General features: G+C 42.8%; 2 protein-coding genes across 2 annotated transcripts in view; both read left to right on the top strand.

Moving 5' to 3' along the window:
* Positions 1-27,937, top strand: part of GPR160 (G protein-coupled receptor 160) — a 333,442-nt gene that overhangs the window by 130,074 nt on the left and 175,431 nt on the right. The window lies entirely within an intron of this gene.
* SKIL (SKI like proto-oncogene) lies at positions 130-27,833 on the top strand. The gene is made up of 7 exons (XM_079977901.1): positions 130-288; positions 4,519-6,306; positions 11,762-11,859; positions 17,160-17,407; positions 17,521-17,759; positions 22,348-22,572; positions 26,883-27,833. Exons 2-7 carry the CDS (start codon positions 5,212-5,214, stop codon positions 27,042-27,044), a joined length of 2,067 nt encoding a protein of 688 aa, XP_079834027.1. The 5' UTR covers positions 130-288; positions 4,519-5,211; the 3' UTR covers positions 27,045-27,833.

Below are 27,937 nucleotides of genomic sequence, written 5' to 3' on the forward strand. Positions count from 1 at the left end.
CGCCAGCCAGCAGCTGGCCCAGACAGTGGGCGGGGCTTGGCGGGGCGCGCGCTCCTGGAGGGTTCGTGCCCGCGCGCCGCCGCCGCCGCCGCCGCCTCCGTCTCAGTCACGGTGGTTTTTCCACCAGCGCCGCCGCCGCCTCCTTCCTTCCTCCTCCTCCTCTGTCTCCGCAGTGAGGTCACGGGTGGGCGGCGCGTCAGCGGCTTCTGCTCCTCTGTCGGGGGCAGCCCGGCTGTGAGGTATGGACGGTGAAGCGGGGGAAAGGACGCTCGCTTCCCTCGGAAGAAGGTGAGGCAGGCCGGCCGGCCGGCGGGACCCTCGGGGGGGGGGGGAGGAGGAAGAGAAGCGGGGCAGGGGGAGTTAGGCGTGGGGGGGGGGAGAGACGAGGGTGTATGTATTGGGGGGGGCTCCGTGTTTATACTGAGGCAATGGTGGGGGGGGGGAGAGAGAAAGGGATGGTCCCAGAGAGGAAGGGTGATGGGGGAGGGGAATGGAGTGGGGTTAGCCGAGAACAGTTGCAGGGTGTGTGTGTGTGTGTGTGTGTGTGTTGCAAATGGGGTGCCGGGGGGGGGGGAAGAAAGACTCGCCTCCTGTCCGGATGGGGGATGGGAAATAGGCTTCCTTTTTGGAGGTGGGGGGTAATTATTACTTAGTGTTGTGTGTGTTTCGGGGAAGGATCTTGATGGGGATCGGACTAACAGCCTCCCTCCAAAGAGGGGGAGGGGGAAGGATTTCCTTAAACATTTTATTTATTTAATGCAATAAACTCGACAAATATGCACGAGTGGGGTGGGTGGAGGGAGGTTGTTCTGGAGAGCAATGTCGGCCTGGGAAGGGAAGCTGTGGCGTCGTGGGCTGGGGGGAGGTTGGGGGAGGACAGAGAGAGAAGGGGCGATACGGCCGGAGGGGGGGAGGAGGAGGAGGAGGTGAAAATCTGAGGGCGTCTTTGGAGAGACTCTTTGCAGACACTCCGCCCCACACGGCCTAACCTTCCCTCTCCCCCGCCCCCCCCGCCGCCTCTCTGCTAGCTAGACTTAACCTTCCTCGCCGCCTGTCGGGGGAGGAGCGTCTGCAGCAGCAGGTTAAGTCTGATGCCAGAAGGGAAAGGAGTTTAGTTCAGGGCAGGGCAGGGAAATTCCACGAGAAGAAGAAGAGGAGGAGTTGGGGTTCTGGGTCTGGAGGTGTGGAAGGAGATTCCTAGTAGAAGGCGGTGGGGGGAACTGGGGGTGGGGGCAGGTCAGCAGCAGCAGCAGCAGCTTCTACCAGGAATGATTCAGCGCAGGATGTGGGGGGGGGGCTGGGGGGTGGAGGGCTGCTTTGATCGGGGTTTGCAAGCAAAGGCACACATGCATTGGCTGTGGGAATGTTAAGTCATTGCTTTAGGATGTTTCATGAGAACAGAAGTGTTTGTGGACAAGGAGTTTCCAGACTATAAGGTATTGAGTGAGTGGCTTTCAAAGATTTCCAGCTGCAGGGAACCTTTTCCACATAGACCAACTTGTCCGCTGAGGAACCCCTTGCTCACCTGCTCTGGAATGCCTGCATATTGCGGAGGATTCTGGGAAATGTTCTAGGGTGTGCACACTGTTCCTGCAATCTAGTGGGCCTCCCCGTTGCTCAGTGTAAACTAAAAAGAGTGGATCTTACAATAGACAGGTCCAGTTTGCAAAGGCAGGGTGGTGGAAAGTACTGAGTGAACTTTCAAGGAAGCTTGTTTACCATATTCTCATTAAGAACGCCCTTATACCTTTCTAAGGAATCCTCTGAAGCAGTTTAAAAATGGAGGCTAGTAGCGTTTTCTGTAGTGGCTCCCTGTTTGTGGAATGTTCTCCTCAGGGAGGTTCGCCTGGCACCTTCATTATACACCTTTAGGCGCCAGATGAAACCGTTCCTCTTCAACCAGGCTTTGAGCTGACTAACATCCTATATCATTCTTGTATTTTTATGCTGTGAACTGCCCTGAGATCTACGGATGAAGGGTGGTATGCAAATTTAAATAATAATAATAATAATAATAATAATAATACAGGTATTTATATATTTGAGTGTTTCTTCAGGAGGTGGCTTACTGTGGATGGGTGTATAAGAATTACAGTGGTATCTTGGGTTACAGACGCTTCAGGTTACAGACGCTTCAGGTTACAGACTCCACTAACCTAGAAATAGTACCTCGGGTTAAGAACTTTGCTTCAGGATGAGAACAGAAATCTTGTGGCGGCAGTGGGAGGCCCCATTAGCTAAAGTGGTCCCTTAGGTTAAGAACAGTTTCAGGTTAAGAACGGACCTCCAGAACGAATTAAGTTCTTAACCCGAGGTACCACTGTATTGCAAAAAGACGTTGGGAGAAGAAATTCTGTGAGATTTTGCATGTCTTTGGGAGGGTAGACTAAAGGGAATCTTAGGTGGATATTAGTAAGGTTAATGGTTCTTTGTGACATCTTGAATGATTTTTAGGGGACAGACTTTCTCTGTGATTTTTTTTTTTTGTAGGGCTAGGTTTGGATGGAGTGTGGTAATTTGACAAAAAGTTACTCTGGGAAGTGGGAAGCTCTGATTGTTTTTGGGGTAAAATAAATCATGTAATTGTGGTATGTGTGTTGAGGAAGTCTGGAGAAAGACTATTTTGAAAGCATATACATTTAGACATGGGAGAAGTGAGCTGATGTTAGGGAGTGAAGAACTCCTGTGCTAAATGTGTCCCGTCCCACCCCCCACAAAAAATGCTGAGTATTAACCAAAAACTAGAAGGGAAGGGTATAGGCAGTTCATGCGTTGAAAGGGAAAATACATTACGTTGGAGTTGCTTTGTCTGAAGCAATAGTAGTGTTGTCATTCTTTATTATTGCATGAGAAACATAAGTTCCAAATGTAAAATGTGTATGGTTGCAGTGCAGTTATTTGTGTTTTATATACCAGTTTCAAAAGGCTAAAGGGAACTTTGATTTTCCTAGGACTTCTGCTGTAGATTCTGAATTTACCAAGTATGAGAGAGAAGTGCTCCTTTTTCCAATTCTACAAATTCCAAGAGTATTTTATTTTACTTAAACATGAAATAATTTGTTTCCAAACAGTTATTGTTTTCTCATCACCCCTGTATTTCTAAGTAGCCTATATTGTGTAGATTCACTGTGTGATGAAAGTGAGAGGAGTTAGGTCCTGGTGATGGGGGTTAGAGACAGCAGAGATAACAAATATGTGAATTGGGAGGGGGTGAGAAATGCATTACAAAGAGAGAGAGAGATTTATGGGGAAATGTTGGAGAATTCTGAGACCAGGAAATAGCAATTGGGGCAAGAGGAGAAGGGAACAAAGCTGGTGGGAGAGAAACTAACACTTGCCTCCCCTATGTTGTTCCATTCCCCTTCAAAATAGGTTATGGGGTAAATACTGAGTGGAATGTGAGTAAAGCGAACAGAATATGTAGGGGAGGAGAGGAGAAGTCAAGTGGAATGTCTGCTTTGCTTACATCCTGCCTAGCTAACTTCAGGACCTGTATTATATGCAGGACAGGCTGTCATTTCATAATATGTCTAAACAGTTGATACATTAAAATGGAGGGGGTGGATAAGATATCAGGAGTGCACATGTCTGTATTGTTGAATATGCACAGGTGAATAAATGAGGAACAGGGAGAGGAAATACAAAGATGTGTGCCGGAAGAAAATATGCCTCCTTCCCCCACAAGTAGGGCTAGGCAGCTTTTGGAAATCCTGAGCTGTTCAAGGCTGTATAGGTCAAAACCAGCACTTTGAATTGGGCCTGGGAACTAATCGGCAGTCAGGATTGGTGGGTCAGAATGTAATATGCTCAAACCATCTTGCCCCAGTGTGCAACCTGGCCACCAATTCCTGCACTAGTTGGAAGTTTCCGAACTGTCTTCAGAGGCAGCCCTATGTATAACACATCACAGTAATCTAAGCTGAAGGTTACCAGAGCATAGACAACAATGGTTAGATAGAGGTGCAGATAGGAGTGCAGCTGGGCCACCTGCCAAAGCTGATAGAAGGGCGCTACACCACGGAGGCCACCTGAGCCTCAAGTGACAGTAAAGGATCCAGAAGTACCTCAAACTGCATACCTGCTACTTCTGAGGCAATGCAACCCCTCCAAGAGCAGGCAGCCTCCCATCCATCCAGTCTAGGGAACTGCCCTAGATCTGGATTGAGCTTCAGTTTGTTGGCTGTTATCCAGTCCATTACCAAGGCAAGATCTTGAGAGATCATGGATTTCTTGTGAATAGTTTTGGTTCTAAGGGAAAATACGCATAGCAATCTCTTTTATTTGACTATTCTCGATTAAGTGTCTGAAAGTAGTGCCCAGAATATTTTAACAAGATAAAGCTTCTGTAACTCAAGCTTGCACTCTCACTAATCAAAATACAGTATGTTAGTTCAGGAAACACTATTGCTGTGTTAAGTGTGCATATTTAAAATACATGAATTTAATTTGAAACTGTTTGATTGCTTTGGTACATTTCTGATTATAAAATACCTGTCTGTTTTTCTACCCCTCATTCAGATTTTGTGAAAGGATGAACCCAAGAAATCAATTTTGCTGATGGCTGGGAGCTAATTTTCATTATTCGCAATGGTCGCCTATATACATATAGTTACAACCAACAATCTAGGATCCGCTTCCACTCGGGTGTTTATTGGTGAATTAACACTGAGACTGATGGAACTGGAAAACTTGGTTGGACAGTAAATCCAAAACCTTGCCTATGATAGTGCAAATAACAAGATTTGATACATAAAGCTCCCCCTCTTATAGAAGTGTAGGTTTGAAAGCAGCACATCTCAGACTGTGAGAACTTCTGTGTTCTGATGGAAGAGCCTGTAGACATTGAAATCTCCTTCAAAGCTTAACTTTGTACTAAATCACAGTTTTCTATTGGATCAAAATCACTGGATCAGTTTCAAGACCAGTGACTTGAAGATTTGAGGAAAACCTTTTTATATGTGCATTGGGTTGTTTGTTTTATATTTAGTTAATTAGAGAAAAAGTATTTTTGAATGACATATTTCTAGGCGATTCCTTAACTTCAAAGGCTGTGATTTTAAATGCAGAGTGTTGAACTTTGCATTTACCTACTTTGGTGTCTTATTTAATTAAAAGCAGCCATACTGGTTGAGCAGCTGAGACAACCAGGAATTGAGATTTGAAAGACCTGCCAGTGATCAAACTTCAGAGTCACCTCTCTAAAGTTTAGCTATGGAAGCTGTACAGACAAACTTTCCCCGTGGTTGTCAGTCAAAGCAAAAGGGGACTGCAGCAGAAGAAGAGGACAGCCCTCCAGCAAAAAAAGCAATGACAGAAATGCATGTAAAACAAACTGTGGTAAATAAATTGTCAACAATAAAGAAGGAACATTTGGATGAATGTGAAGAAAACTTTATGGAGGACAGAGAGGAAGATGCCAAACCAAACACTGCTGCAGCATCTGAGCCCTTGAACTTAAATCCAGGGCTGAAACATACACTGGCACAATTCCACTTAAGTAGCCAGAGTTCGCTGGGAGGACCAGCAGCATTTTCTGCTCGCCATTCTCAAGAAAGCACGTCTTCTGTCTTTGTACCTCTCCCATCGCCTCAGATCCTTCCTGGTCCACTGCTTGTTCCTTCCGACAGCTCTACAGAGCTGACACAGACTTTATTGGAAGGGGAGTCTATATCTTGTTTTAACGTTGGAGGGGAACAGAGACTTTGCCTGCCTCAAGTCTTGAATTCTGTGCTCCGTGACTTTTCTTTACAGCAAATTAACACAGTGTGCGATGAACTTTACATCTATTGCTCTAAGTGCACTTCAGACCAGCTTCACATTTTAAAGGTTTTGGGAATCCTTCCGTTTAATGCCCCGTCTTGTGGGCTGATCACACTGACTGATGCTCAGAGACTATGCAATGCATTGCTGCGCCCTCGCACTTTCCCTCAAAATGGCAGCCTGCTTCACGCGAAGAATTCACTGGCCCAGCTAAAAGAGACAGGCGGTGCCTTTGAAGTAGAGCATGAATGCTTGGGAAAGTGCCAGGGTTTATTTGCTCCACAGTTTTATCTGCAGCCAGATTCGCCATGTATCCAATGTTTAGAGTGCTATTCGATGTTTTCTCCCCAAACATTTGTGATGCATTCTCATCGAGCTCCTGACAAGAGGACCTGCCACTGGGGCTTTGAGTCAGCTAAATGGCATTGCTATCTTCATATTAACAAAAAATATTTAGGCAAGCCAGAAGAGAGAAATATGAAGCGTCTCTTGGAAGAAATGAAAGAAAAATTCAGTATGAAAAATCAGAAAATAATCCAGGCTAAAGTAAGTTTATTTATAGTTGTAAAATATTTGCATTTAATTAACATTTTAAATTTCATTAATAGTATTCTAAATATGTGTTTCCTAAATGTAAATTGGACCCTTTAAATTTTTGAAAAACTTAAGTTGTTATCAGGAAGTGTTATCATGGCAAATATAACAAAATAACACTTCAGTGTTTAAAAACCCAGGGATATTAGATAAGCTAACAAGTTTTGAATTTTACTTCTTGCTTCCTAACTGACTTAAGTGCATGTAACATCAATTAACATTGATGTACAGACTTGCCTGTTTGATTTTACTTCACACACACGCATGCATCCTTGTTATAAATAGCTTGGCACCAGGCAATGATAAATGTAACCATGGAGCACTGTCCATTCTACAAAATACGAGTTATTGTCTTTTTCATTAGGTGTTATATGTTGTAAACTGTTCCACAGTTAAATATGGCTAAAGAAAATAGTTAGAAGTCATTGTGATTTATTTTAAAAGAGCACCAAAAGAATACAGATAACGAGACCCACAGATATCTTTTATGCTGGAGCATAGTGTTTAAATATCTATAATTATCTTTTCCATTCTTGATTATTATTGTGTCTACTTTTAAAATCCTAGAAGCACCTCGTGTTTTCTGCCTTCTAAATAGAAAAATGTTGTTTGTTTCAATTCAGAGATGTGAACACCTGGATAAATTTTATATATAAGTAGCCTTTAGGAGTTTTTTTGTTGTCCATACTATATACTGTGTCTTTCATAACACATCAAAGAAACTACAAATGCACAAACATACAAAGCCCCCTTGTATCATCTGCCTTGCCTGACAGAGGTTCCCCAATGTTTCAGCCTTTTCCTAGCATGTATTGCTTGATTTCATCTAAGCTGGCTTGGAAATAGTATGAATTGAACTTGAGACCTTCTGCATGCAAATTGTGAGCTCTATCATTGAACTATGGTTCCACTCTAAAAACTCAGCAAGGCTTATTTTGATGGGTGGAGGTTGTCAGAAACTGAGAGCAAGCAAGAAGACCAAGAGACTCTTTTTAAGCCAGTGTAGATGAGAGGATGGGAAATAGGGGCTAGCCGTGGCTCTCCAGGGTTCAGGCAAGGGTCTCTGACAGACCTACCTGGAGATATGGGGGATTGAACTTGGGACCCTCTGCATGCAAAGCAGATGCTCTACCACTGAGCGATGGCCTTTATTGAGAGTGACTCAGGATCAGTCCCTGGAATCTCCAATTAATAGTCTTGGATAGCAAGCTGGGGGAAAACCCTGCAGAGATGTTGCCAGACAGAGCAGATGGTAATGGGCTAAAAGAATCAGTAGTTTAATTTGGTTATAAGGCATCTTCATATGTTTACGTGGCCCCATCTGATGAAGGCAGCAAGCCTCATCCACAAAGTGTGATGCAGTCATTTCAAAATGCAGTTTGGGCATATCTGTAGCCATTTCAGCCTCATGCTTACATGCCTAAGAATTCTCAAGAGGGGGCATTAAGATGGGTGGAATCGTTGCGTGCATCTTTATAAGGGTAGTGGCAAGCTGTAACTCAATTCCTTCATGGAGAGCAATTGCTATACTGGTGGATGCACATGTTGTTGTTGTTTAGTCGTTTAGTTGTGTCCGACTCTTCATGACCCCGTGGACCAGAGCACGCCAGGCACTCCTGTCTTCCACTGCCTCCCACAGTTTGGTCAAACTCATGTTGGTATCTTCAATGTCCAACCATCTCGTCCTCTGTCATCCCCTTCTCCTTGTGCCCTCAATCTTTCCCAACATCAGGGTCTTTTCCAGGGAGTCTTCTCTTCTCATGAGGTGGCCAAAGTATTGGAGCCTCAGCTTCACAATCTGTCCTTCCAGTGAGCACTCAGGGCTGATTTCCTTAAGAATGGATGCGTTTGATCTTCTTGCAGTCCATGGGACTCTCAAGAGTCTCCTCCAGCACCATACCTACATTGAACTTTCCATATCTGTAAATTTCAAATGTCCATGATATGTACCAAACCCCCCCACTCCCCCCCCCCGTTATGCTTGATGGGAAAGCAGCAGGTGGGAACTCAGAATTCATAACTAGCAAAAGCTTAACTAGCAACAAATGAAACAGCACTAACTTACTCCATCTAAAAGACCAGGTTTTCTAGAGGCGAAACTTAGGAGAGGGGAAAAAGCTAATCACTACCCTTTCCATTTATTGCTTTTCCAATAGTCATAGTAAATAGATAAAAGTTGTAGGATTTTGGTGGATCAACTTCTGTTCATGGATGAGTATATAAATCAGTCCATTTAATCATAGGCAAGCTTCTTCATTTTTCTTATGCTGTCTGCCTGTTGGGAGAAGTGGAGGGTAAGTAAAATAAAGTAGCGAGAAGTACAGTTCATGTGAGGTTTTGCCTAGAGGCGTCGTCTCAGCCATGAATTGTCCATTGACTGGCAATAATACAGCTCTAAATGAATGTTGGACCACAGATGGGTGATTGGGAGCTTACTTGTTCTAGGTACACAGGCCAAGAAGATACTGAACTTGTTATGGCAACAGAAACTATAAATTTCCCAGCTTAATCAGGTTTATATGATCATTAAAGATGTAGCAAGTGTGCTGCTATTCATTAAATGACAACACAGCTTAAGGTATGGTAACTCATTAGACAATATTTTGGCTTACCTTAAAAGAAAATGATTGATACATTGTGTCTCAAGGCTTATAAACAACCTCATTATCGTTTTGTTGCATTCTTGCAATATGGCTAATGAAGGGCTATGTATTACCAAAATATTGTGCTGCATTTACATATTGCTGTATAAATACAGATGACCTTTCCATGAGCCTTCACAATATGAGTTTTAATGAGTGATTTGTGTGAGAGGGAGAATTTAAATAAGGACACGACGACTGCTATGAAGACTATGGTTTTGTTGATGTGCCAATGTGAGACTCCTCATACATAATAGGCCAGGGCTGTCTCGTGGATAGAATATTAAATTACAGTTTCAGGGAATTATATTCTCATCTCATGTGTAGAATAGTGCTTGTTTGGTAATGGGTGATTACCTAAAATATGGAAGAAGCGTAGAGCTAAGGACCTCTCTATCAGTATTCTACACTCAACACCATTCCTTATAATAACACACATGTTCACCTACCTACCATCCTCCCTTCCTGCTGGAGGCAGGGTGTTAGCATGTTTGTAGTTGAGCAACTATGCATTTGCATGAAGAAACAGAAGGGACCGCACTGATCTTTATGTGTATTGAACATATTTCTGAACATCATTCCAAATCCCCTTTCTTTTCCTAGTGGGAGGAAAGAAATATATAAAGAAAGCTGGTTACATCTGAGTTGTGGTGATTCCCCCTCTTTATTTCTAGAGGAACTATTGCTGTTGGGTTTGGGCAAGTTATCTGTAAAATGCAGGACAATTAACATTATCCCAGGAGTAATTGTGCATCTGGGTAAGAATGATACAACTATATCATCTCCTTTAGCTTAACAGAATGTAAAATGCTACTTAAAGCTTTTATAAGGAGAATTTATATGGGTGAGAATAGGAACATCCTTATCCAGCATTAACAGAAATTCTAGAAACACTCTGCTGCTTCAGCAGTGCTTCTAACACTTCTGAGATGTGAAAAGCAAAGTAGCAAAAGAATAGTTAAGATGCAGTGATTCTGGGGATCTTCACATTTTGATGAGAAAAAAAAGGGGTGGAGGAGGGGTAGAGGAATGCCCTTCTGCTAATATGAACTACACCTAGCTGGCTTTGGCTGACACCCCCCTCCCAAGGACTCTAAATATATTGTAAGTGCTGAAAATGCAAGAATCAGAGAAGCAGTGCTGCATAAGAATTACTCAGGAGGGTAGGGGGAAATTCAAGACTTGCCCTTATTTTTAAAAAAAGTTACTGTTGAAACTTTTAGTCCAATCCTTTTAAAAACATAATGGTGTGATAAATTTTTATTTGACTCTCATAATATGTTTGCATGTTTTTAATTAATTATGATTTGGGGAAGGTTGAAAAGCGAACTAAGTACAGTATGCAAAGCCATAGTGCAAGGTGTTGTTGCCTTCAAGTGCAGAGTTGTTAAAAGGATTGGCATTATCTATGGAGCTGAGATGTTCCATCATTTTTTAGTAACCTCATGATGGATATCGTGTCCTCCTTGTGACACAATTTGGGAGAAACAAATGTTTTTGAAGGCAAGTTCTTATGATTAGGAACTCCAGCTGTTTTTAGTTCCTCTGGTGCACATATACATCTCCATGTGTCTTGTGAAAATAGTGTTTTGTCTCCTCCACATAAAGCATATGAAATGACTCATCATGGTTTAGCACATACATGAAATGTACAAAGGGGAAGAAAAAGATCTGCCTACAGATGCAAGCACTTTGATGCAAGCACTGAAACAGATTTGCCCCGGGGAGGATCCCTGTCTTGAAGTTTCACCATCTGTGATCTAAACACAAACATCACACAAATCACACAAATTGAGATGCTATTTCACATGCAGTAGTGCTTTCCATTTAGGCTTTTCGTCCCATTTGAAGTGGCCCAATTTATCCTAATACAACACTTTTGCTACAGAAGAAACATTGTTTGATGTATACATGTGAAACACATTTTGAAGTGGCAAAGCCATGTGGCTTTTGCAGACAAGGTTTGCATCTAGACTTCTTCCAGCTCCTCCTTGTTACTTTTTTCTATAAAAAAATCTACCTGACTAATTTGCTTTCTGATTAAAAGAAAGAGGCTGAAGCCAGTAACTAGGCTTCCTTATCTGAGATTTTTCAGTTATTATTCTATGGGTGCTCCTTCAATGGGAGAAGAACAACATTGTTTGTTCATTCTCCGCAGTCATGTCCTATACTTGCTGAACCTTCAGAAATGAAAGTTGAAATTCTCAAGGTTCTTTTAAGCTGTCAAATTTAAATAAGTATTTTATCTGGCCATGGAAACCCTAGCTCCTTTCCCATCTTTATCCATTATGAAGGTTTCATACTGATATACATTGCTATGACGATGGTATTAAGAACCTTGAATTAAAATCCCACATGCTGCCATTGACGCAATATATGAATATTTCTGAAGCATGTACTTTGATCAAATGAAGCACAGGATCATTTTTGGTCACTCATGGGAGGCTTTCAAGCCCACCCCATGCCAGTATGGGAGCATTGTCCAGAGCAGGGTCCTATGTGTGGCATAGTATATTTATTGTAGTAAAAAAGCTGGAAGATGACCAGTTTTCAAGAAAGCTGCTAATTCATCTGTAATTGGAATGGGGAAAACTGAGGTAATCTTGCTTTTCTACTGTTGCTTCTGTTTTGTTTCTTGTAATTTCTCCTGCCTAATTAGATGACATTGAAGAAATAATTGTAAATCAGTTCCTCCAGATCATAACTCTCACAACTGGAATGTTGTATCATAAAACATAAATGCTGATTTTTTTTTTCCTCCTCAGGCAGATTCTCAGTATAACCTAGAATTTCAACAATGGTATCCAGTTGTAAAGCAGGAAGCAGATTCCGTTAATCAGCCGCACTCATTCATGCATCCCAGGTAAACATCCTTTTGTCAAGAATATAAGCAGTGAATGCACAACTTGAAGTTTAGAGGTGTAGTCCATATTTTGCGCAAGGATAAGTGAACGTTCTAGAGTTTGGTCACATATGTAACATGTGTCTTAAGAAATTATTTCTTAAGAAATAATTATAGGCCTCCGGAGCCAGGGATGTGGAGGCTATGATTCCCCATATATTGTTGGATTCTATCTCCCTTCAGAATTATAAGTATCCTGGCCTCAGCCAGGATATTACAGAATTTGTAATCCAAAAGCATATGGAGGGCCAGATATACCCCATTCTGCTCTAGACCAATCTAGAGCTGAACTTTGGTATTATGGGCCACTTCTTCCAAAGCAGTTTCTACTCTTTTTTCCCCTTCTCCTTTTGGTACACTCACTGCAGTTGCTGTTTTACAACTCTTGATTTCTTTGTAAAACTGAGCTTTTGTGCAAGAGTGATATTTACCTGACTTGTATAAGTTTTGTGCAAGATTCATAGAGGTCTTGTGCAAAAGCACCTTATTAACAAACATATATCAATAGAACCCAGTGTATGTACTGCAGTCTCCAAGGTAATCTGTCGCATGTACTCTGTGGCATTCCTGAGAGAACAGTTCCTTTGCACCAGGTTGCTGACATTTGTTTGTGACTTCAGCATGGGCAATTGATGGAAATGGTCATACTCAATTGTGAAGTTTCAGCCACCAGAAACAAAACAGCTAGCTTGTGTGATCAGGTAAGGAGCAAATGAAAGTAGGGTGTGGCAATAAAGTCCACACACCCAAATGTCATCTCATGGGACAAACAGCCCACCCCCCAAAATTTGTTAATGACCTTCCACATCCAGCTGTTATTTTATGTATTGCATCTTCTACATTAAGGTGAAATCCAGAATAAATGCAAACAATTAATAATAATCAGCTGGCATTTTGGTGATGTCTTGTGAGTATGGTGAAAAACATCTGTGCCTAAGCAGCGCTGATTCTGCAATAAATGCCTGTCTGGGACCACCTTCATTCTTTTCCTCCAGAGACTTAAACCAGCTGCTAAGAGAAGACCTGCTTGAACACTTAAGGTGCATATGTAGGGAAAATTACTACATAGTTGCTTGAGTGACTGAAGTTGGCTGGCCGGAATATGGGCCTTTTAAGCATTGTCAAGCGGCTGTTGAAAGGAGGAGGCTCAGGAAGTGGATTCTTTGCTCCTTGCTCCTTCCATCTTTTGGGACCAGACCAGTGCAAGTGTAACAGCACTTTCACTGTTCTCTTGGAACCTGTTGTGTCTCCTGGCTCTTCTATCCCAGCTCTTCAGCCCTTCAGTTACCTGAACCTTTTGCTTTAGAGCTTTCTTTTTACTATGCTATGGACTTACTCCTGCAAGCAATCCAGTTCTGCTCCACTCACATTTTTCTCCAAGCTGAGCTCTTCCCACTTACCTGCAAGGTTGATTACCCTGCTTGTAGTTGACACAGATTTCTCTGTTCCCTCTCTCTTAGACTTGCCGTCATATACAATTTAGGCTAATGTAAAGCTGGATGTGTTACAGCAGCAAGTACCAATGTAGTTGGGAAACAGATTCCTAAAGCGGATGGCGGTGAGGGGTGATTTGTATCGGCTTGTCAAGGAGCTGCTTTTCTCAGGCTAGATTTGGTCCAGAGTTAATTGGGCATATATTGTTGCACTGTGTATGCGTGTGGGTGTGTGCAATAGCAACTTCAATCTACCGTATTTTTCGCACCATAGGACGCACTATTTTCCCTCCAAAAATGAAGGGGAAATGTGTGTGCGTCCTATGGTGCGAATGCAGGCTTTCGCTGAAGCTGGAGAGCGAGAGGAGTCGGTGCGCACCGACCCCTCTCGCTCTCCAGGCTTCAGGAGAGCCCCACCGCCAGCCCCACAAGCTCGGGGGACAGCGGGGAGGCGGAACGCCGCCATCCCGCTGTCCCCCGACTTGGTTAGAAGGCTGGCGGGGGTAGAAGCCTGCTCCTCCCCGTCGCCAGCCCCGCAAACTCGGGGGACAGCGGGAGAGGCGCAGCGCGCCCTTCCCGCTGCCCCCCGACTTGGCTAGAAGGCTGGCGGGGGAGAGAAGCCTGCTCCTCCCCATCGCCAGCCCCGCAAACTCGGGAGACAGTGGGAGAGGCGTAGCGCGCCCTTCCCGCTGTCTCCCGACTTGGCTAGAAGGCTGGCGGGGGGGGGGGAGAAGCCTGCTCCTCCCCGTCGCCAGCCCCGCAAACTCGGGAGACAGTGGGAGAGGCGTAGCGCGCCCTTCCTGCTGTCTCCCGACTTGGCTAGAAGGCTGGCGGGGGGGGGGGGGGAGAAGCCTGCTCCTCCCCGTCGCCAGCCCCGCAAACTCGGGAGACAGCGGGAGAGGCGCAGCGCGCCCTCCCGCTGTCTCCCGACATGGTTTGGAGGCTGGCGGAAGGCTTCCTCCTCCCCCAGCCCCGCAAGCTCCCAGAGCTATTCCAAAGCTGCACGCAGCTTTGGCATGGCTCTGGGTCCCGTTCTGGGGGAGGGGGAAGCTCGGGCTTCCCCCACCCCAGCCCCGCGTCTCCAGCCGGGAGACGGTCGCCGGGGGGCTGCTTTAGCCCCGCGCGCGCTTTCCCGGCTGGAGAGGTGATGCTCGGCTATGGAGGCTCCTGCCATATGCGCGCCTCACCTCTCCAGCCGGGAGAGCACGCGCGGGGCTAATGCAGCCCCCCGCGACCCTCTCCCAGCTGGAGAGGTGACGAGCGCTTATGGCAGGAGCCTCCATAGGCGCGCGTCACCTCTCCAGCCGGGAGAGCACGCGCGGGGCTAAAGCAGCCCCCCGCGTGACGCGCGCCTATGGCCGCTGCTCCCTGACCTGCTCTTTGGGGCTGGTGGTGGGCTTCCCCCACCAGCCCCAAAGAGCAGGTCGAAGGGAACCTGAAGCCTGGAGAGCGAGAGGGGTCGGTGCGCACCGACCCCTCTCGCTCTCCAGGCTTCCAAGGTAGCCTCCTGAACGCACCTTAAACGGCACCTTGTTTTAGAGCGGGAAAACAAAAGGGGGAAAATTCTCCCACTCTCTGCGCAGCGCTTCCTGCCGCTTCGCTGAAGGGGCGCTGGGCAGAGAGCAGAAGAATTTTTTTCCCCTTGTTCTCCCCCCTCTAAAACAAGGTGCGTCCTATTGTCCGGTGCGTCCTATGGTGCGAAAAATACGGTATATTCAAAAGTTGTTTTAACATTAAATTGCTGCATGGGAGACTCCACTTGCACTGTATAGGTGTCCGTCAGTCTCACAAATTAAACGCAGCTGTCTTTCAACCATGTGAAGAGTTGACATGCTTCACAGCTCACGGAAACCATGGGAAGTTCTGCTCTGCTGATGACATGTCTGTATAATGCTGATGTAGCAGTTGAATTATCACATGCACCATTCCTCAGCTAATTTCACAAACAGAGCACATTGCTTCATTATGGTCACATATCTACCAGCCAAACAGATTCCCTCTGTTCCAGGTATTCGTAATAGCTTTCAAAATGTATCTGGCTTCCATCCCCCAAAGAGAATTTCTTTAAAACATTTTTTTTATTGCACATTATTGTTTCAGATTTCTACAGCATAACACAAATGGAAAAAACAGGAAAATGGAAGAGAAAACATTAAAACAAGCTTAGTCAGTATAGCATGAAGCTGTTGATCTCAGGGTCATGGGTTCAAGCCTTGCAGGGTCTTGGGCTCGATGGCCCTCATATTCCCTTCCAACTATGCAATTCTCTGATTCTGTGACTAAAATTTGCTTAGCTAATTGTGTTCTTTGCACCTTCCTTTTCTAAATAGCGGTATGAATTCCCATGTAGTTGATATTGGGAATAAAGTATTATTTAAACTGCATAGGAAATAAGAGTAGTTGAGGCTGCAACGCTGCACTTTTGAAAGTATGCTTTTAGGATTTATATGCTGCTGTTAGTGTTCAAAGCACTTCCATGTACACAGGATTGCCGAGGTAGTGTACAAGAACCTGCAGAACACGGTGGTGCTGTTATCACTTTCTATAGTGCAAATTTTGGAGAGTGGGACGGATGTGATGAATAGAGGCTTGGACTAGGTTATATGAAGAGTCATCTGCTACAGTATGAGATTACCTGAACTCTTCATTATTCATCAGTGGCCCTCATCTGAGGGTTACACCACTTCCTGAAGTTCAATGGATAGTGAAGGCCATATTTAGCATGCCCTCCTTAGAGGATTTCTCCTGGTGCCAGCTCTGATGTCTGGGCAAATACAAATGCCAAGCACTGAAAGGACATTTCAGCATGTTCTGTAACTGGCTTTAGGTTGGGGTTTTATGCTGGACATCTTTTATGCCTGCTACACATAGAATTTTTTTTTCATTTCCACTTGAGAATTATTTTATTATTTTCATCTCCATGAATTGTCTGCCACCATGGGAATCTTATACTAAAGGGTGGTCTTTCTTTAAATGTATTAAGACTGTCTACGAAGCTGATGACAGCTGTTTAGATGCTGCGGTGCAGCTTCTTTACACTATATAATTTTCCTATATGTGCCTCCACTTCAATCTGAGAACACAGGCATTTATTACGTGCTCTGTAGCAATTTGCTTGCAGATGAAGTTTTTGGGAGCAGAAACACTGGTGCAGCCATTCCCACATAAGAAACTATGCGGTCCTCAGGTAAATAAGCAAAAACTTAAAATGGTAGGATTCCTTTGTTAGTTAATAAGGGAAGGAACTGGTTTTACTAGGAATTAATCTGCTCTGTCTTTAAACTAACTCACAGCTGTAACCCTGTTGATATTCATCTGTGGGAAAAGCGAAGTTGCTCCATTACTATAATGTGGTTTATTTACGCAATATGAGTGGCATCTTCTGCACAATTTGAGCACTCATAGTTTTGTATAATATACAGTTAAATCTATGTGATAAAGCAATAGCCTAAAAGCATTATGCAAATTTTCAAGAGTACAGGGTTGAATAAGGTGAGGTACGGTAGTAATACACAAAAACTAAAACTTTCTCTTTATTCATCCTTGCCAATGAGACATTCATATCTCATGATAGCAACTAGTTGATTTGGTTTCCGCCTGGCTTTCCTTAGTTGATTTGTTTTTTATCCTGTTAAACTAAACAATGAATATGCACAACTGCTTTAAAACAGATTTCCATTTTAAATCTGTTCTGGTGTAACCAAAGCCAAATTAATTCATGTTCCCAGGTTTTAAAACCTAAGATGTAATAATAATTCATGCTTGGTTCAAATTCAGTTGATTAATTTTTTTAAAATTAATTCTGCATTTTTATTTTTTTGTTTCCAGCTACTACTTCTATATGTGTGATAAAATGGTTGCTCCCAATGTCTCCCTTACCTCTTCTGTGCCACAATGTAAAGAAGCTACTAAAACCGCAGAGAAGATTTCAGAGGTAATTAAATCTCTACCGGGACAGTCAGTGAAGCAACACAGCGGTGGCAAACGTAAAAAAGCCATTTTCTTTCAGGATCTTTCTCTTGAAGTACAAGAGAAAGTTGATTTGAAACTTAGTACAGAAGTGTGTGCTAATTCAGGTGAGTAGGAAAAAGAAACATCTTTCTGTACACTTGCATCTTGTAACGTGCAGCTGCTTTCCAGTGTAGCATTTCAACAATCATTACTTTTCCTACCTTTTTGACTCCTATAGAGCGGCCTGTATCCATTAAACCTGCAAGCAGAAGGAAAGCTGAACTGATCTCTTCCAAAGTGACTACAGAAGACGTAGTAGAAGTAATCAGCAGTGCACAAACTTCATCTCAGATTCTTCCACGTGATACTGGCTGTGATGATGACAAAGGGAAAATGATGGAAGATGTAATGAAAACCTATATAAAACAGCAAGAAAAGCTACATACAATTTTGCAAAAGAAGCAGCATCTTCAGATGGTATGGCATGTATTTGATTTAGCTTTGTTCTGTCTTCTGAAACCTGCTTGTTGCATAACTTTTTGTAGTGGTTTTAAATCTTGATTACCGGGAAGTGTTAATTACAATAATTTCAAGTCACATTAACTTAATATACTATAAACTAATATAATCCTGAAATTGCTGACTTGGCTGCCAAACCTCAGGTGTTACTGGAATAATCTTTAGAATCTAAAGTCACCACCTGGATATGCTTTTTTATTATTGTATGCTAAAATGCCAGGACTACATAATTATAAATTCTTACATTGTAGACTGTGTGTCTGCACTGGAGGAAGTGCTCTGGAAATATTCTGTCCAGAGGTTCCTTACACAAAATGCAAAGGATTGGAAGTCCAGAATAGGGATACTTGAGATAGCATTAGACACAAAACTGAGGTTGTAGATAGCCACTAAGAATTGCCTATAGGGAATTAAGTAGGGAGTTCTACAACACTGATTGCCACACCTCCCCTTTTCTACCTCTAGGCCACAAATCACTGGCAACAACTAGCATAGGCTCCTGTAAATTGATATTGGTGATTAATTTTGTGGATTAAATTACAAGACTGATTTAACCACCGCCAGTACAATTTTGGCTTGAATATGGGAGAAAGGGTATCATTTAGTATATACAAAAATCTATCTGAAGCCATATGGAACAATCCTTCAGCATTCCATATAGTAAGGTAAAGGGACCCCTGACCATTAGGTCCAGTCGTGACTGACTCTGGGGTTGTGGTGCTCATCTTGCTTTATTGGCGGAGGGAGCCGGCGTACAGCCAGCATGTGGCCAGCATGACTAAGCATCTTCTGGCGAACCAGATAAGCGCACGGAAACGCCGTTTACCTTCCCACCGGAGCGGTACCTATTTATCTACGTGCACTTTGACGTGCTTTCGAACTGCTAGGTTGGCAGGAGCAGGGACCGAGCAACGGGAGCTCACCCCGTTGCGGGGATTTGAACCGCCAACCTTCTGATCAGCAAATCCTAGGCTCTGTAGTTTAACCCACACCACCGCCCGCGTCCCCATTCCATACAGTACTCTGCTGCTATAGAATAGGGCTGTGCATCTGGTTCCAGACAAAACCTGGATCCTGAACTGAACCAAGTTTGATGTGACCTGATTCGAGATTTATCTTTTTTTTTAAAAAAATAATAATATTTATTAAAGTTTCAAAAAAAGTTACAGAAATGAGAAAGAAAAAACAAACAAAAAAAAAACAAAAAATACAAAATACAGAAAAATAAAAAACAATTGAAAACATTTCAATCTTTCCATGTCTTGTCTTTCATTTACTTGTTTCCCTGACCTCCTCACACCTCCCTTTTTTGTATTCTAATTCAATTAGCAATTTCAGCAAATCCTTTCCATCTTTACTTTTATCTTAATAATTCATCTTAATACGTTGTGACTTTACCTTCTCACCTATTCATAATCCGATTTTACTTATTTCTATAACCTTTCTGCTAAACCACAAAACTTCATTCCAGCATCCTTCTAACATTCCTTAATTTTACAATGTTTCTGTAAATAATCTTTAAATTTCTTCCAATCTTCTTCTACCGACTCTTCTCCCTGGTCTCGGATTCTGCCAGCTGATTCAAGATTTATCTAAAGTGGGTTGAGGGAGCTCCAGATCACCTCAGGTCAGGTCTACCTGGAGCAAACCATAGCTATCAAAGGGGTGTGGGGTGTGGGGGGAGAAGGAGATTATGGAGGCATTGCCTCTTTCTCACCACTACCAACCACATGTTTAATTAGGGTTTTAAATCCTAATTTTTAATTAGGGGCTGTGCAAGACACCTCATTGCACTTCAGACCCGGACTGGGGCCTGATCAAGATTTCTGAATTAGGAGTGCCTTGCTGAAGCCTACTGTTTAACACTTGGCTCCAGTATTGTGCAGAAAATGTGAATCAAGTAGACTTTAGGTGTTTACACAATCTTATGCTTATGTGTAACATTAGCATGTTAAATAAGCATGAAATTCACTCTGCTGCAAAGGATTAAGGGCTTAATTAGTGTGATTATCTTTGTACCAGCTCTCTGCCAGCTTTTCTATTTACTTATGGTATGAAACCTTAACACAAGAGCCCTTCTGTGGTTTGAGTGTCTATTAATGATTCTTGCTTGCGTTGTTTAAAAGTGTTAAGTATTTCTAGATTGGTGTACACTGCCCTTTGACAGTGTGAGACTTCTCTCAGATAAGAGTAAATATGATCAGTGTAAGTTTGAAAGGCATATGCTAAACTCCTGATTCTGCAGTGCGCCCTGAGTAAGTAGCAAGAGCTGCATAACAAGTGGAGATATCAAATTGAATCATGTAGCCTGTGAGCCAGAGAAGCATGAACAAAAATTTGGGTGCACTGTTGGATACTTCATATCCCCCCTTAAACATTCATGCAGTTCAGGGGTCGGCAACCTAAGTCCCATGTGCCACAAGCAGCCCATGGGAGTTGTTTGACCAGCCCATGAGCCTCCCCCGAACTGAGCCGCCTGCTCGGCGAATCCCCGTGCGCTGCGCTAAACCGGTGCAGCACAGCACGGGGACTCGCTTCTGCGGCACCGGAAATCACGTCTGTGCATGTGCAGATGCCAGAAATCGCATCTGCGCAGACGCTGGCAATCGCAGGCGTGCTCTGCTGGAGTGATCCGGCCCAGGCAAGGCAAACCTTGCCGACCCCGATGTAGTTGCTGTCTAAATGTAAATATGCTTGCTAGATTCCATCAGTTAGTGGTGTGCAGTTCCTTCAGGCACATACAGTATGTCTCTCCTTGAAGCTGATATAATTTTATTATTTGTATCCTGCCCATCTGACTGGGTTGCCCATGCCACTCTGGGTGGCAAAATCATAATAAAGCACTAAACATTAAAAAACAACCTTTCCCATCCCAGTATTTGGTTTCAAAATTGAAGGAAATATATAGTGATGGCACTAAATAACATTAGGCTTTGAGAACATTTTAAAGGGTTTGAATGAGAGCACAAAGCGTAGCTGGGTAAAGTGTCAAGAAAGTAAAAGACGATTGTGAGGAGAGACTGAGAGAAGCCCGAACTCTACAATTCTATGATTCTGTGCTTTAGCTGAGATTCCTGCATCGCAGGGGGTTGGACTAGATGACCTTTTGGGATCCCCTCCAACTCTACAATTCTATGAAAACAGCTGTTCCAGTGTTAATGTGGATCATCTTGGGTTTTGCAGACATACTGAAAAATATTGGGTTTTGTAGGCGTACTGGAAAATAGTTACAGAAACATACTATTTGTAAATTGGAGTGGTCAGACATGAATTTCTTCAATGAGGCAATTAAAACAACAACGGTGCCAAGCTCATTCTTTTTCCAGTGTTCCTGTTTCATATACATAACACCAGGGATTTGAAGGGCTGACTCAGGTTACTCAAATTTTACTGTAACGCCACTAAACTGGTTTTAGTTCACTAGCTGTCAGGTTCACGAACATGATGTGCAAGCTTGTAATAGGTAATACAGTGGCACCTCTGGCTGCGAACAAGATCCGTTCCAGAGGCCTGTTCGCAACATGAAAAGCCTGCAACCTGAAGTGCCGTATCTGTGCAGGTGTTCAGCGTGATTTGGTGCTTCTGCGCATGTGCGAAGCGTGATTTAGCACTTCTCCGCATGCGCAAGCAGCAAAACCTGGAAGTAACTCTTTCCGGTACTTCCGGGTTGCCATGGAACGCAACCTGAAAAAACATATCATGAAGCAAACGTAACATGAGGTATGACTGTAGAGCATGTGTGCAAACTGTATTGATGAACAAAGTTACTGCATACCAAGTCAAGACTGTTGGTCCACCTTGCACAGTATTGCAGCTCTCTAAAGAGTTTCATACAGGAGCGAGTCTTTCCCACCCTTACCAGGAGATGCTGTGGATTGAAGCTGGAACATTTTGCATGCAAAGTACAGTGGTGCCCCGCAAGACGAACGCCTCGCAAGACGGAAAACCCGCTAGACGAAAGGGTTTTCCGTTTTGGAGGCGCTTCGCAAAACGAATTTCCCTATGGGCTTGCTTCACAAGACGAAATGTCTTGCGAGTTCCTGCGGGTTTCCCCCCTTTCCCCCCCTTTTCCTAAGCCGCTAAGCCGCTTATCAGCTGTTCCGCTGATAAGCCGCTTAACAGCTGATCGCTAAAAGCCGCTAAACCGCTAATAGCACTAATCCGCTAAGCTGTCAATGGGCTTGCTTCGCAAGACGAAAAAACCGCTATACGAAGAGCCTAACGGAACGGATTAATTTCGTCTTGCGAGGCACCACTGTACATGCTTTTCCATTGAGCCTACAGTATGATTTTTGCATACATCAAACTGAATCTAGTTTTTATGGACTGTAGAAGCCAAACATAGTTATATATATTTTTGTAAGAAAAGCTGCCAAGAACATGAAATTTATCCATTCTCTGGTTTCAAATAAGTGCCACAAAACTTGAAGCTATATTCTGCATAACAAAAATGACAGTGACCGTAGAAGTTTGCAATATAGAAATAAATGCTTTGTGCTTTTGTGGTGTTGCTAACACTCTGTAATTCTGGTCATTTTCTTCACAGGAAGTAGAAATGTTAAGTAGTTCAAAAGCCATGAAGGAGTTAACAGAAGAGCAGCAGAATTTGCAAAAAGAACTTGAATCTTTGCAGACTGAGCATGCTCAAAGAATGCAAGAGTTTTATGTTGAGCAAAGGGACTTGGAGAAGAAGTTAGAGCAGGTAATAAAGCAAAAATGTACCTGCGATTCTAACTTGGAAAAGGACAAAGAAGCAGAATATGCAGCTCAGGTGAGCACAAAACATTAGTTTAACCTGGTTGTTGGAGGTCTTCGCTTGTTAATTACCTATGAAATTGCTGCTGGAGCATAGCAAATAGCAGAAAATACTTTATATTGCAAAGGCATGTAAAACTTGTAACAGATACAGAAATTATGCATTTAAAGCCATAAATAAATACAGTGGGTTTGGGCCAATACACCCTCTATAGACAGTTTTAAATATACCCACATACCCTCTATAGACAGTTTTAAAGAAGATGGTTTAATGTATGATGTTGATGATGCCTGACTTAAATTTTTGATGCAAGTTTGGTATGTCTCCTAAATTCTTGTTTAAAAATTATCCTCTCTGATTATAGAATGGGTTTTATTAAGCATTTGGTATCACCACTGGAACCACAAATATCAACATGCTTTAAAAGACTGGCATGTGTTGAGTACGGTTGATTTTCTGTACCAAGCAGGGCCTGTAAAAAGTATCCCTTATATAGTTTTATGTTAAATTCATTTTTCAGTTCCAGTCAATACACTGATCTATTTTTGTGCCTTAGTTCTATTATGGATTAATTTAAGCTTTTTCAGTTTTATTAACTAGGTATGTCTCTCTTCCCCTTCTTCCCCCATATATCTTTTATCTTCTTAATAAATGGACTAAAGCCCTTATTAGAGATGCTAGTGAGTTGGCTCTACCACAGTCAGCTGACTAATCCAAAAGAACCATAGTTTTGATATATTTAAGGCAGGGGATTTTACTATTCCACTGAATTGTGGCTTGAGGCTTATACCTTTGGGTGTCATGAGTAGTATTCCCTTGAGTGTACCAACTGGCAGATTACAATGAGTTTACAATTCCTCTAGATCTAAGATATCAATTACAATCCAATAATAGCCTCATTATAACAATACCAATTTATAATACAATTATTAATACCAATCGTTCAAATTCCATATTATATAATTTAGATAAAGTGCCCCCCCACTTGCTGGATTTGATAATTTTCTATATTTCTGCATGCCAAAATCTTACTAATTTCCATTACATTCTGGTCATAATAATAATCCCTTATACAACAACTGCAATATTAATAACGTCTTCTAGTGTTGACACATTAAATGATTTATAAAACTACAAGTGAGGAACTCAAACTATATGCTTGTTCTTCCTGTGTATGGCAATTATTCTGTCTGTGGTATTTCTTCCTGTCCTTGTAAGATGCTATGTCTTTCTTTACCCCGGTTGTTGCTGTTATTCGTCATGCCTTGGTTGGAGCTGATATCTCATTGTTCCAGAAGTTTATCCATAGCTCTGTCCCGTGCGTCATTGCTTTGCAACTTTTTGCAGCTGCAAAAAACACTATGTCCCAGTAAATAACCTGTTTTCACCATTTTTCCTCTCCGCCTGGGAAGAAGAGCGGTCTGTCGAACTGCAGATGACTCAGTAAAGAACCTTATCAGTTCTTTGGCAGTTCACAGACTCCTTCATCCTTCCTTCCAACTGAAGATAAATGAGCAATCATACTTCCAATTAAATTAAATCCCAAGTCCTCTTAGTGTTATTCAGTTCACTTTGTAAATAATAACAGACGGGGAAGAGTCAGCTCTAAGTTTCCATTGTAAACCTTTTGCAAAATAGAGCTTCCTTCCCTTTTCCCTTTTTTTACACACAGTTCCGTTTGATGTTATATTCCATATTTATAATCCAATTTCTTCCATCCCTGCTTGTACAGCTATAATTTGAACTAACATTCAGAGGAGAGTTGCTGAATCATAAATGTAGAGAAGAAAACTTTAAAGAAACCATAGGCTCCCCTCCCCCCACCATCTTTTGCACCGAATTAAGTCTTATCTCAGGTTCAGACCTTAAAGTCCTTGCAGTTGGTTAGTTCCACAGTTTGTGATCTCATCTCTTCTAGTACTCACCTGTACTTTAGTCCAATTAAGCTCTAGTTAACAGGAGAAGCTCTGCTTCTTAATGGTGCTATTGGAGGGTTTTTGGCAGGTGAAGTGCTTTTCCACTCAGAGCCTCCCTGTCCCTCTCATTCCATGCCAGAGCGAGAGCCAGTACTGCAAGTGAAGCCCGTTCTCCGCCCCCATCCCTGGGGGGAATTTGCAATGAAAATTACCCTCAATCCTTTGCCAACAATCTCCCATTGTCATGGGGCTGCCTCCATTAAGGCAGAGAGGAACTGGAAGCCCATATCGAAGACATCCTTGGGGCATTAATTCTGAAGAGAAAATTAGAATGATATCTGACAGGGGAAACTAGAGTTAGGCCTTCCCCTCTTTTCTTATTTGAATGGGAGTCAAGTCCATACTTCTTTAGTTAGGATAACAACAATAATGGATTGTTATCCTAGTTCGTATCCTAGCATCGTAGCGTTAAAAGAAACCCCAAAGGTTATCAAGCCGAATTTCCCCTCGTAAACAAGCTTGCAAATGTTCTTACTAGCCTTGTAGGAGGCCAGGAGCTGGTGTTTCTGTGCTGGTTGAAGAAGAAGGGAAGACCCTTATCCCATTGTTGTCATGGAAACACAAGATGCTAGGCTAGTGTAAAGAAAAATCTTCTGTCAAATGGCCCAGCAGAGGAGGATCAGAACCTGAAGGGGGGAAAATGGTTTCCTTTCCTCCACAGCCAACTTGGAAACCAAGCAGATTGCTAGAGGAGGAAAGGAGACATTCATCCCTCTTGCCTCCCCTCTCACACACCTGTGTTGAATCTACGCATGGAATTCCCAATCAGCTATTGCCTCTGGATTGAATCATTAAATGCAAGACTGACTTAATGATGGAGCTGTTCTTGTATAAACACTCCAGTTCTCATTAAAGGTTATACAGTGTTACCCTGGTTGTCGAACTTAATCCGTTCCAGGAGTCTGTTTGACCCCGGAACCATTCGAAAACCAAGGTGTGGTTTCCGATTGGCTGCAGGAGCTTCCTGCACTCAATCGGAAGCCACGTCGGACATTTGGCTTTCGAAAAACATTTGCAAACCGGAACACTCATTTCCAGGTTTGTGGCGTTTTGGGGCTGATTTGTTCAACAACCAAGATACCACTGTACGTAGTAGAAAAGGTCACAATTTTTCCTGCACTCCACCACATGGGTAGCTTAAGCAATCTGAACCATACATGAATTGGCCCTATATACCACTTATTTTACTTCAGAGTAAGTGTATGTAAGATCCCATCATTTGATTGTAAATCATTTGTTAGGAACACTTTCTATTATGCTGGTAGTAAAGAAACCCTGTTACATTTGTGCTGAAATGTAAAATTTATACTAAAGCTCTCCACTAGATGGCTTCTATAGCTCACCAATTCCAGAGAAATCTTGGTCTACATATTTCTGTTTAGTAAATTGGCTTATGTGTGTCATGAGGAATGCATTTCCCAGAGGACAGAATGGCCCGGTTCATAATGTTGAACTGTGGTTTAATGTGAGTGAGTAATGTGCTGGTGCATGCTTCTTGAAATTCTCCATTTTGGTCCTACCTCATTTTTGGTCACAACAAACCACAAGCCATGACTTCTTGTGACATCTGAACTTAGAACTGTGGTTTATGTCCAGACTAGCCATGACTAGTAGCCAAGGTTAGCTCTTGGTTTACTGCTTCTTTGTTTGGGGAAAACAAACCATGAGCTGGATTCAGGCGACACGAGAAGTCATGACTTGCGGTTTGTTGCTCCCAGTGTGGTGTGGGGAAGAAGCAAGGCGGGAATCTTTGAACTGACTACGCCAGCACCCTGCTTGTTTGCATTAAATCGTAATTAAACATGAACTGTGGTTTAATTTTGATTACAGTCATTGTTGCCTTAGGTCAAATTATGGCCTCGCACAGGTCCGCTCCTGCACACACATGCGTGTGTATTTTTGCCTTTTGCTAAGTTGCTTTGAAGGAAGGGTGAGATACAAGTCAAATAGATAGATAGATAGATAGATAGATAGATAGATAGATAGATAGATAGATAGATAGAAATGTGATGCTGATTATTATGCACTGAATACTCTGCATGTCCTGTTTTGCTGCTTGTGGCCTCCCCTTTGCTGTCACCCTGCCTCTGCACCTCTCTTAACTGCATTGCGTGGTGAGATTTTGCTGGAAACTAGTGCTGCTGGTGGCTAATTGGAGGCAAGTTGAGGACTGCCGCTTGGCTTCCACTTTTTGAAGCAGGCACCACACATTGCCGCATCAGTGGGCTCGAGTCTGTACATACCTTACTTAATGTTGTTTCAGAAACAACTGCATGGTTTCTAGAGTTGCATGGATGGGGATACACTAAGAAGTTTTAAACCCTTTTCTCTCCTTTTAAAAATGTGCAGCTGGCAGAGCTAAGGCAGAGGCTGGATCATGCTGAGGCCGATCGACAGGAGCTTCAAGATGAACTGAGACAGGAACGAGAAGCGAGGCAAAAGTTGGAGATGATGATCAAGGAATTAAAACTTCAGATTCAGAAGTCTTCAAAAAACGGCAAAGGGAAATGAAAGTGCCAACGAGATTGTATCTGCACTTTCTCAGCAGGGCTAATAAATGTCCTGCCAAGGGGAAGTCAAGCCATGGATCAGCGAAGGTATTGGGACAATCATGGGGAACTTTTCCTATGTGAGCAGAGCATCAATGGAGTAGGAGTTGTTGCAATTCCCAATCATTTCAATGACGTTTTGCACAAGAGAAGTTCCCAGTAGATTGTGTCCGATTTATGCATTTAAATCTGTAATGATACACCTTTGTAAAACCTCCCGACTGACAAAATCTGTATTTATGTTGTTTTCTTCCCTTCTTTTTTTTAATGGTTTTGAGCAGTGTTGAAACCACTGGTTGTATCCAGCACTGCTATTCTGCTCGCAAAGCAGACTTCCACTTGTACAGTGGAACTTCCTCCTCTTCTTTTCTCCCCATAACCCCCTGCATATCCTCAAATCAGCTCTTGTAGGTTGGGGGAGCTTCCAGAGCAGATTTTGGGGGACATGCAAGGAGAGGAAGAGGAAGCATTGGATACAACCCGTAGTGTTTTACACTCCTCGGTGTAACTTTCTTTTACAAGCTGTTTCGAGGGCTCTATATACTTTTTACTAAATGCAGCTTTGGTTTCTTTCAAAATATGCAGGAGCTGCATATTTGCTTTCTATTGCATGCAGTCCATTTTCATAAAATGGTTTTTATAGTTCCAAGAATCTAAAGCAGAAAGAAGAGATTGTAGAGAATTTGCTGCCATGCATTGTTCTAGCCTGATACTTCATTTTGATTATTAAAGCTGGATTGAGAACTGCTAACTGGTAATTATTCAACAGCAAACATTTTTCAAAATGCAGATTTCCACACAGTTAACTGTCCGTTATTAACTGTTAAAATGCCAAATGCCAATTCTTTCAGTACC

This window comes from Podarcis cretensis (assembly GCF_951804945.1).
Source record: "Podarcis cretensis genome assembly, chromosome: 5".
NCBI lineage: Eukaryota > Metazoa > Chordata > Lepidosauria > Squamata > Lacertidae > Podarcis > Podarcis cretensis.

Bases quoted from the DNA above. Each gene is read 5' to 3' on its own strand.
- SKIL (XM_079977901.1), top strand. From the start codon at position 5,212: ATGGAAGCTGTACAGACAAACTTTCCCCGTGGTTGTCAGTCAAAGCAA. The intron at 17,760-22,347 runs GTATGGCATGTA...TTTTCTTCACAG, and splicing joins AGAAGCAGCATCTTCAGATG to GAAGTAGAAATGTTAAGTAG. The intron at 22,573-26,882 runs GTGAGCACAAAA...AAAAATGTGCAG, and splicing joins AAGCAGAATATGCAGCTCAG to CTGGCAGAGCTAAGGCAGAG.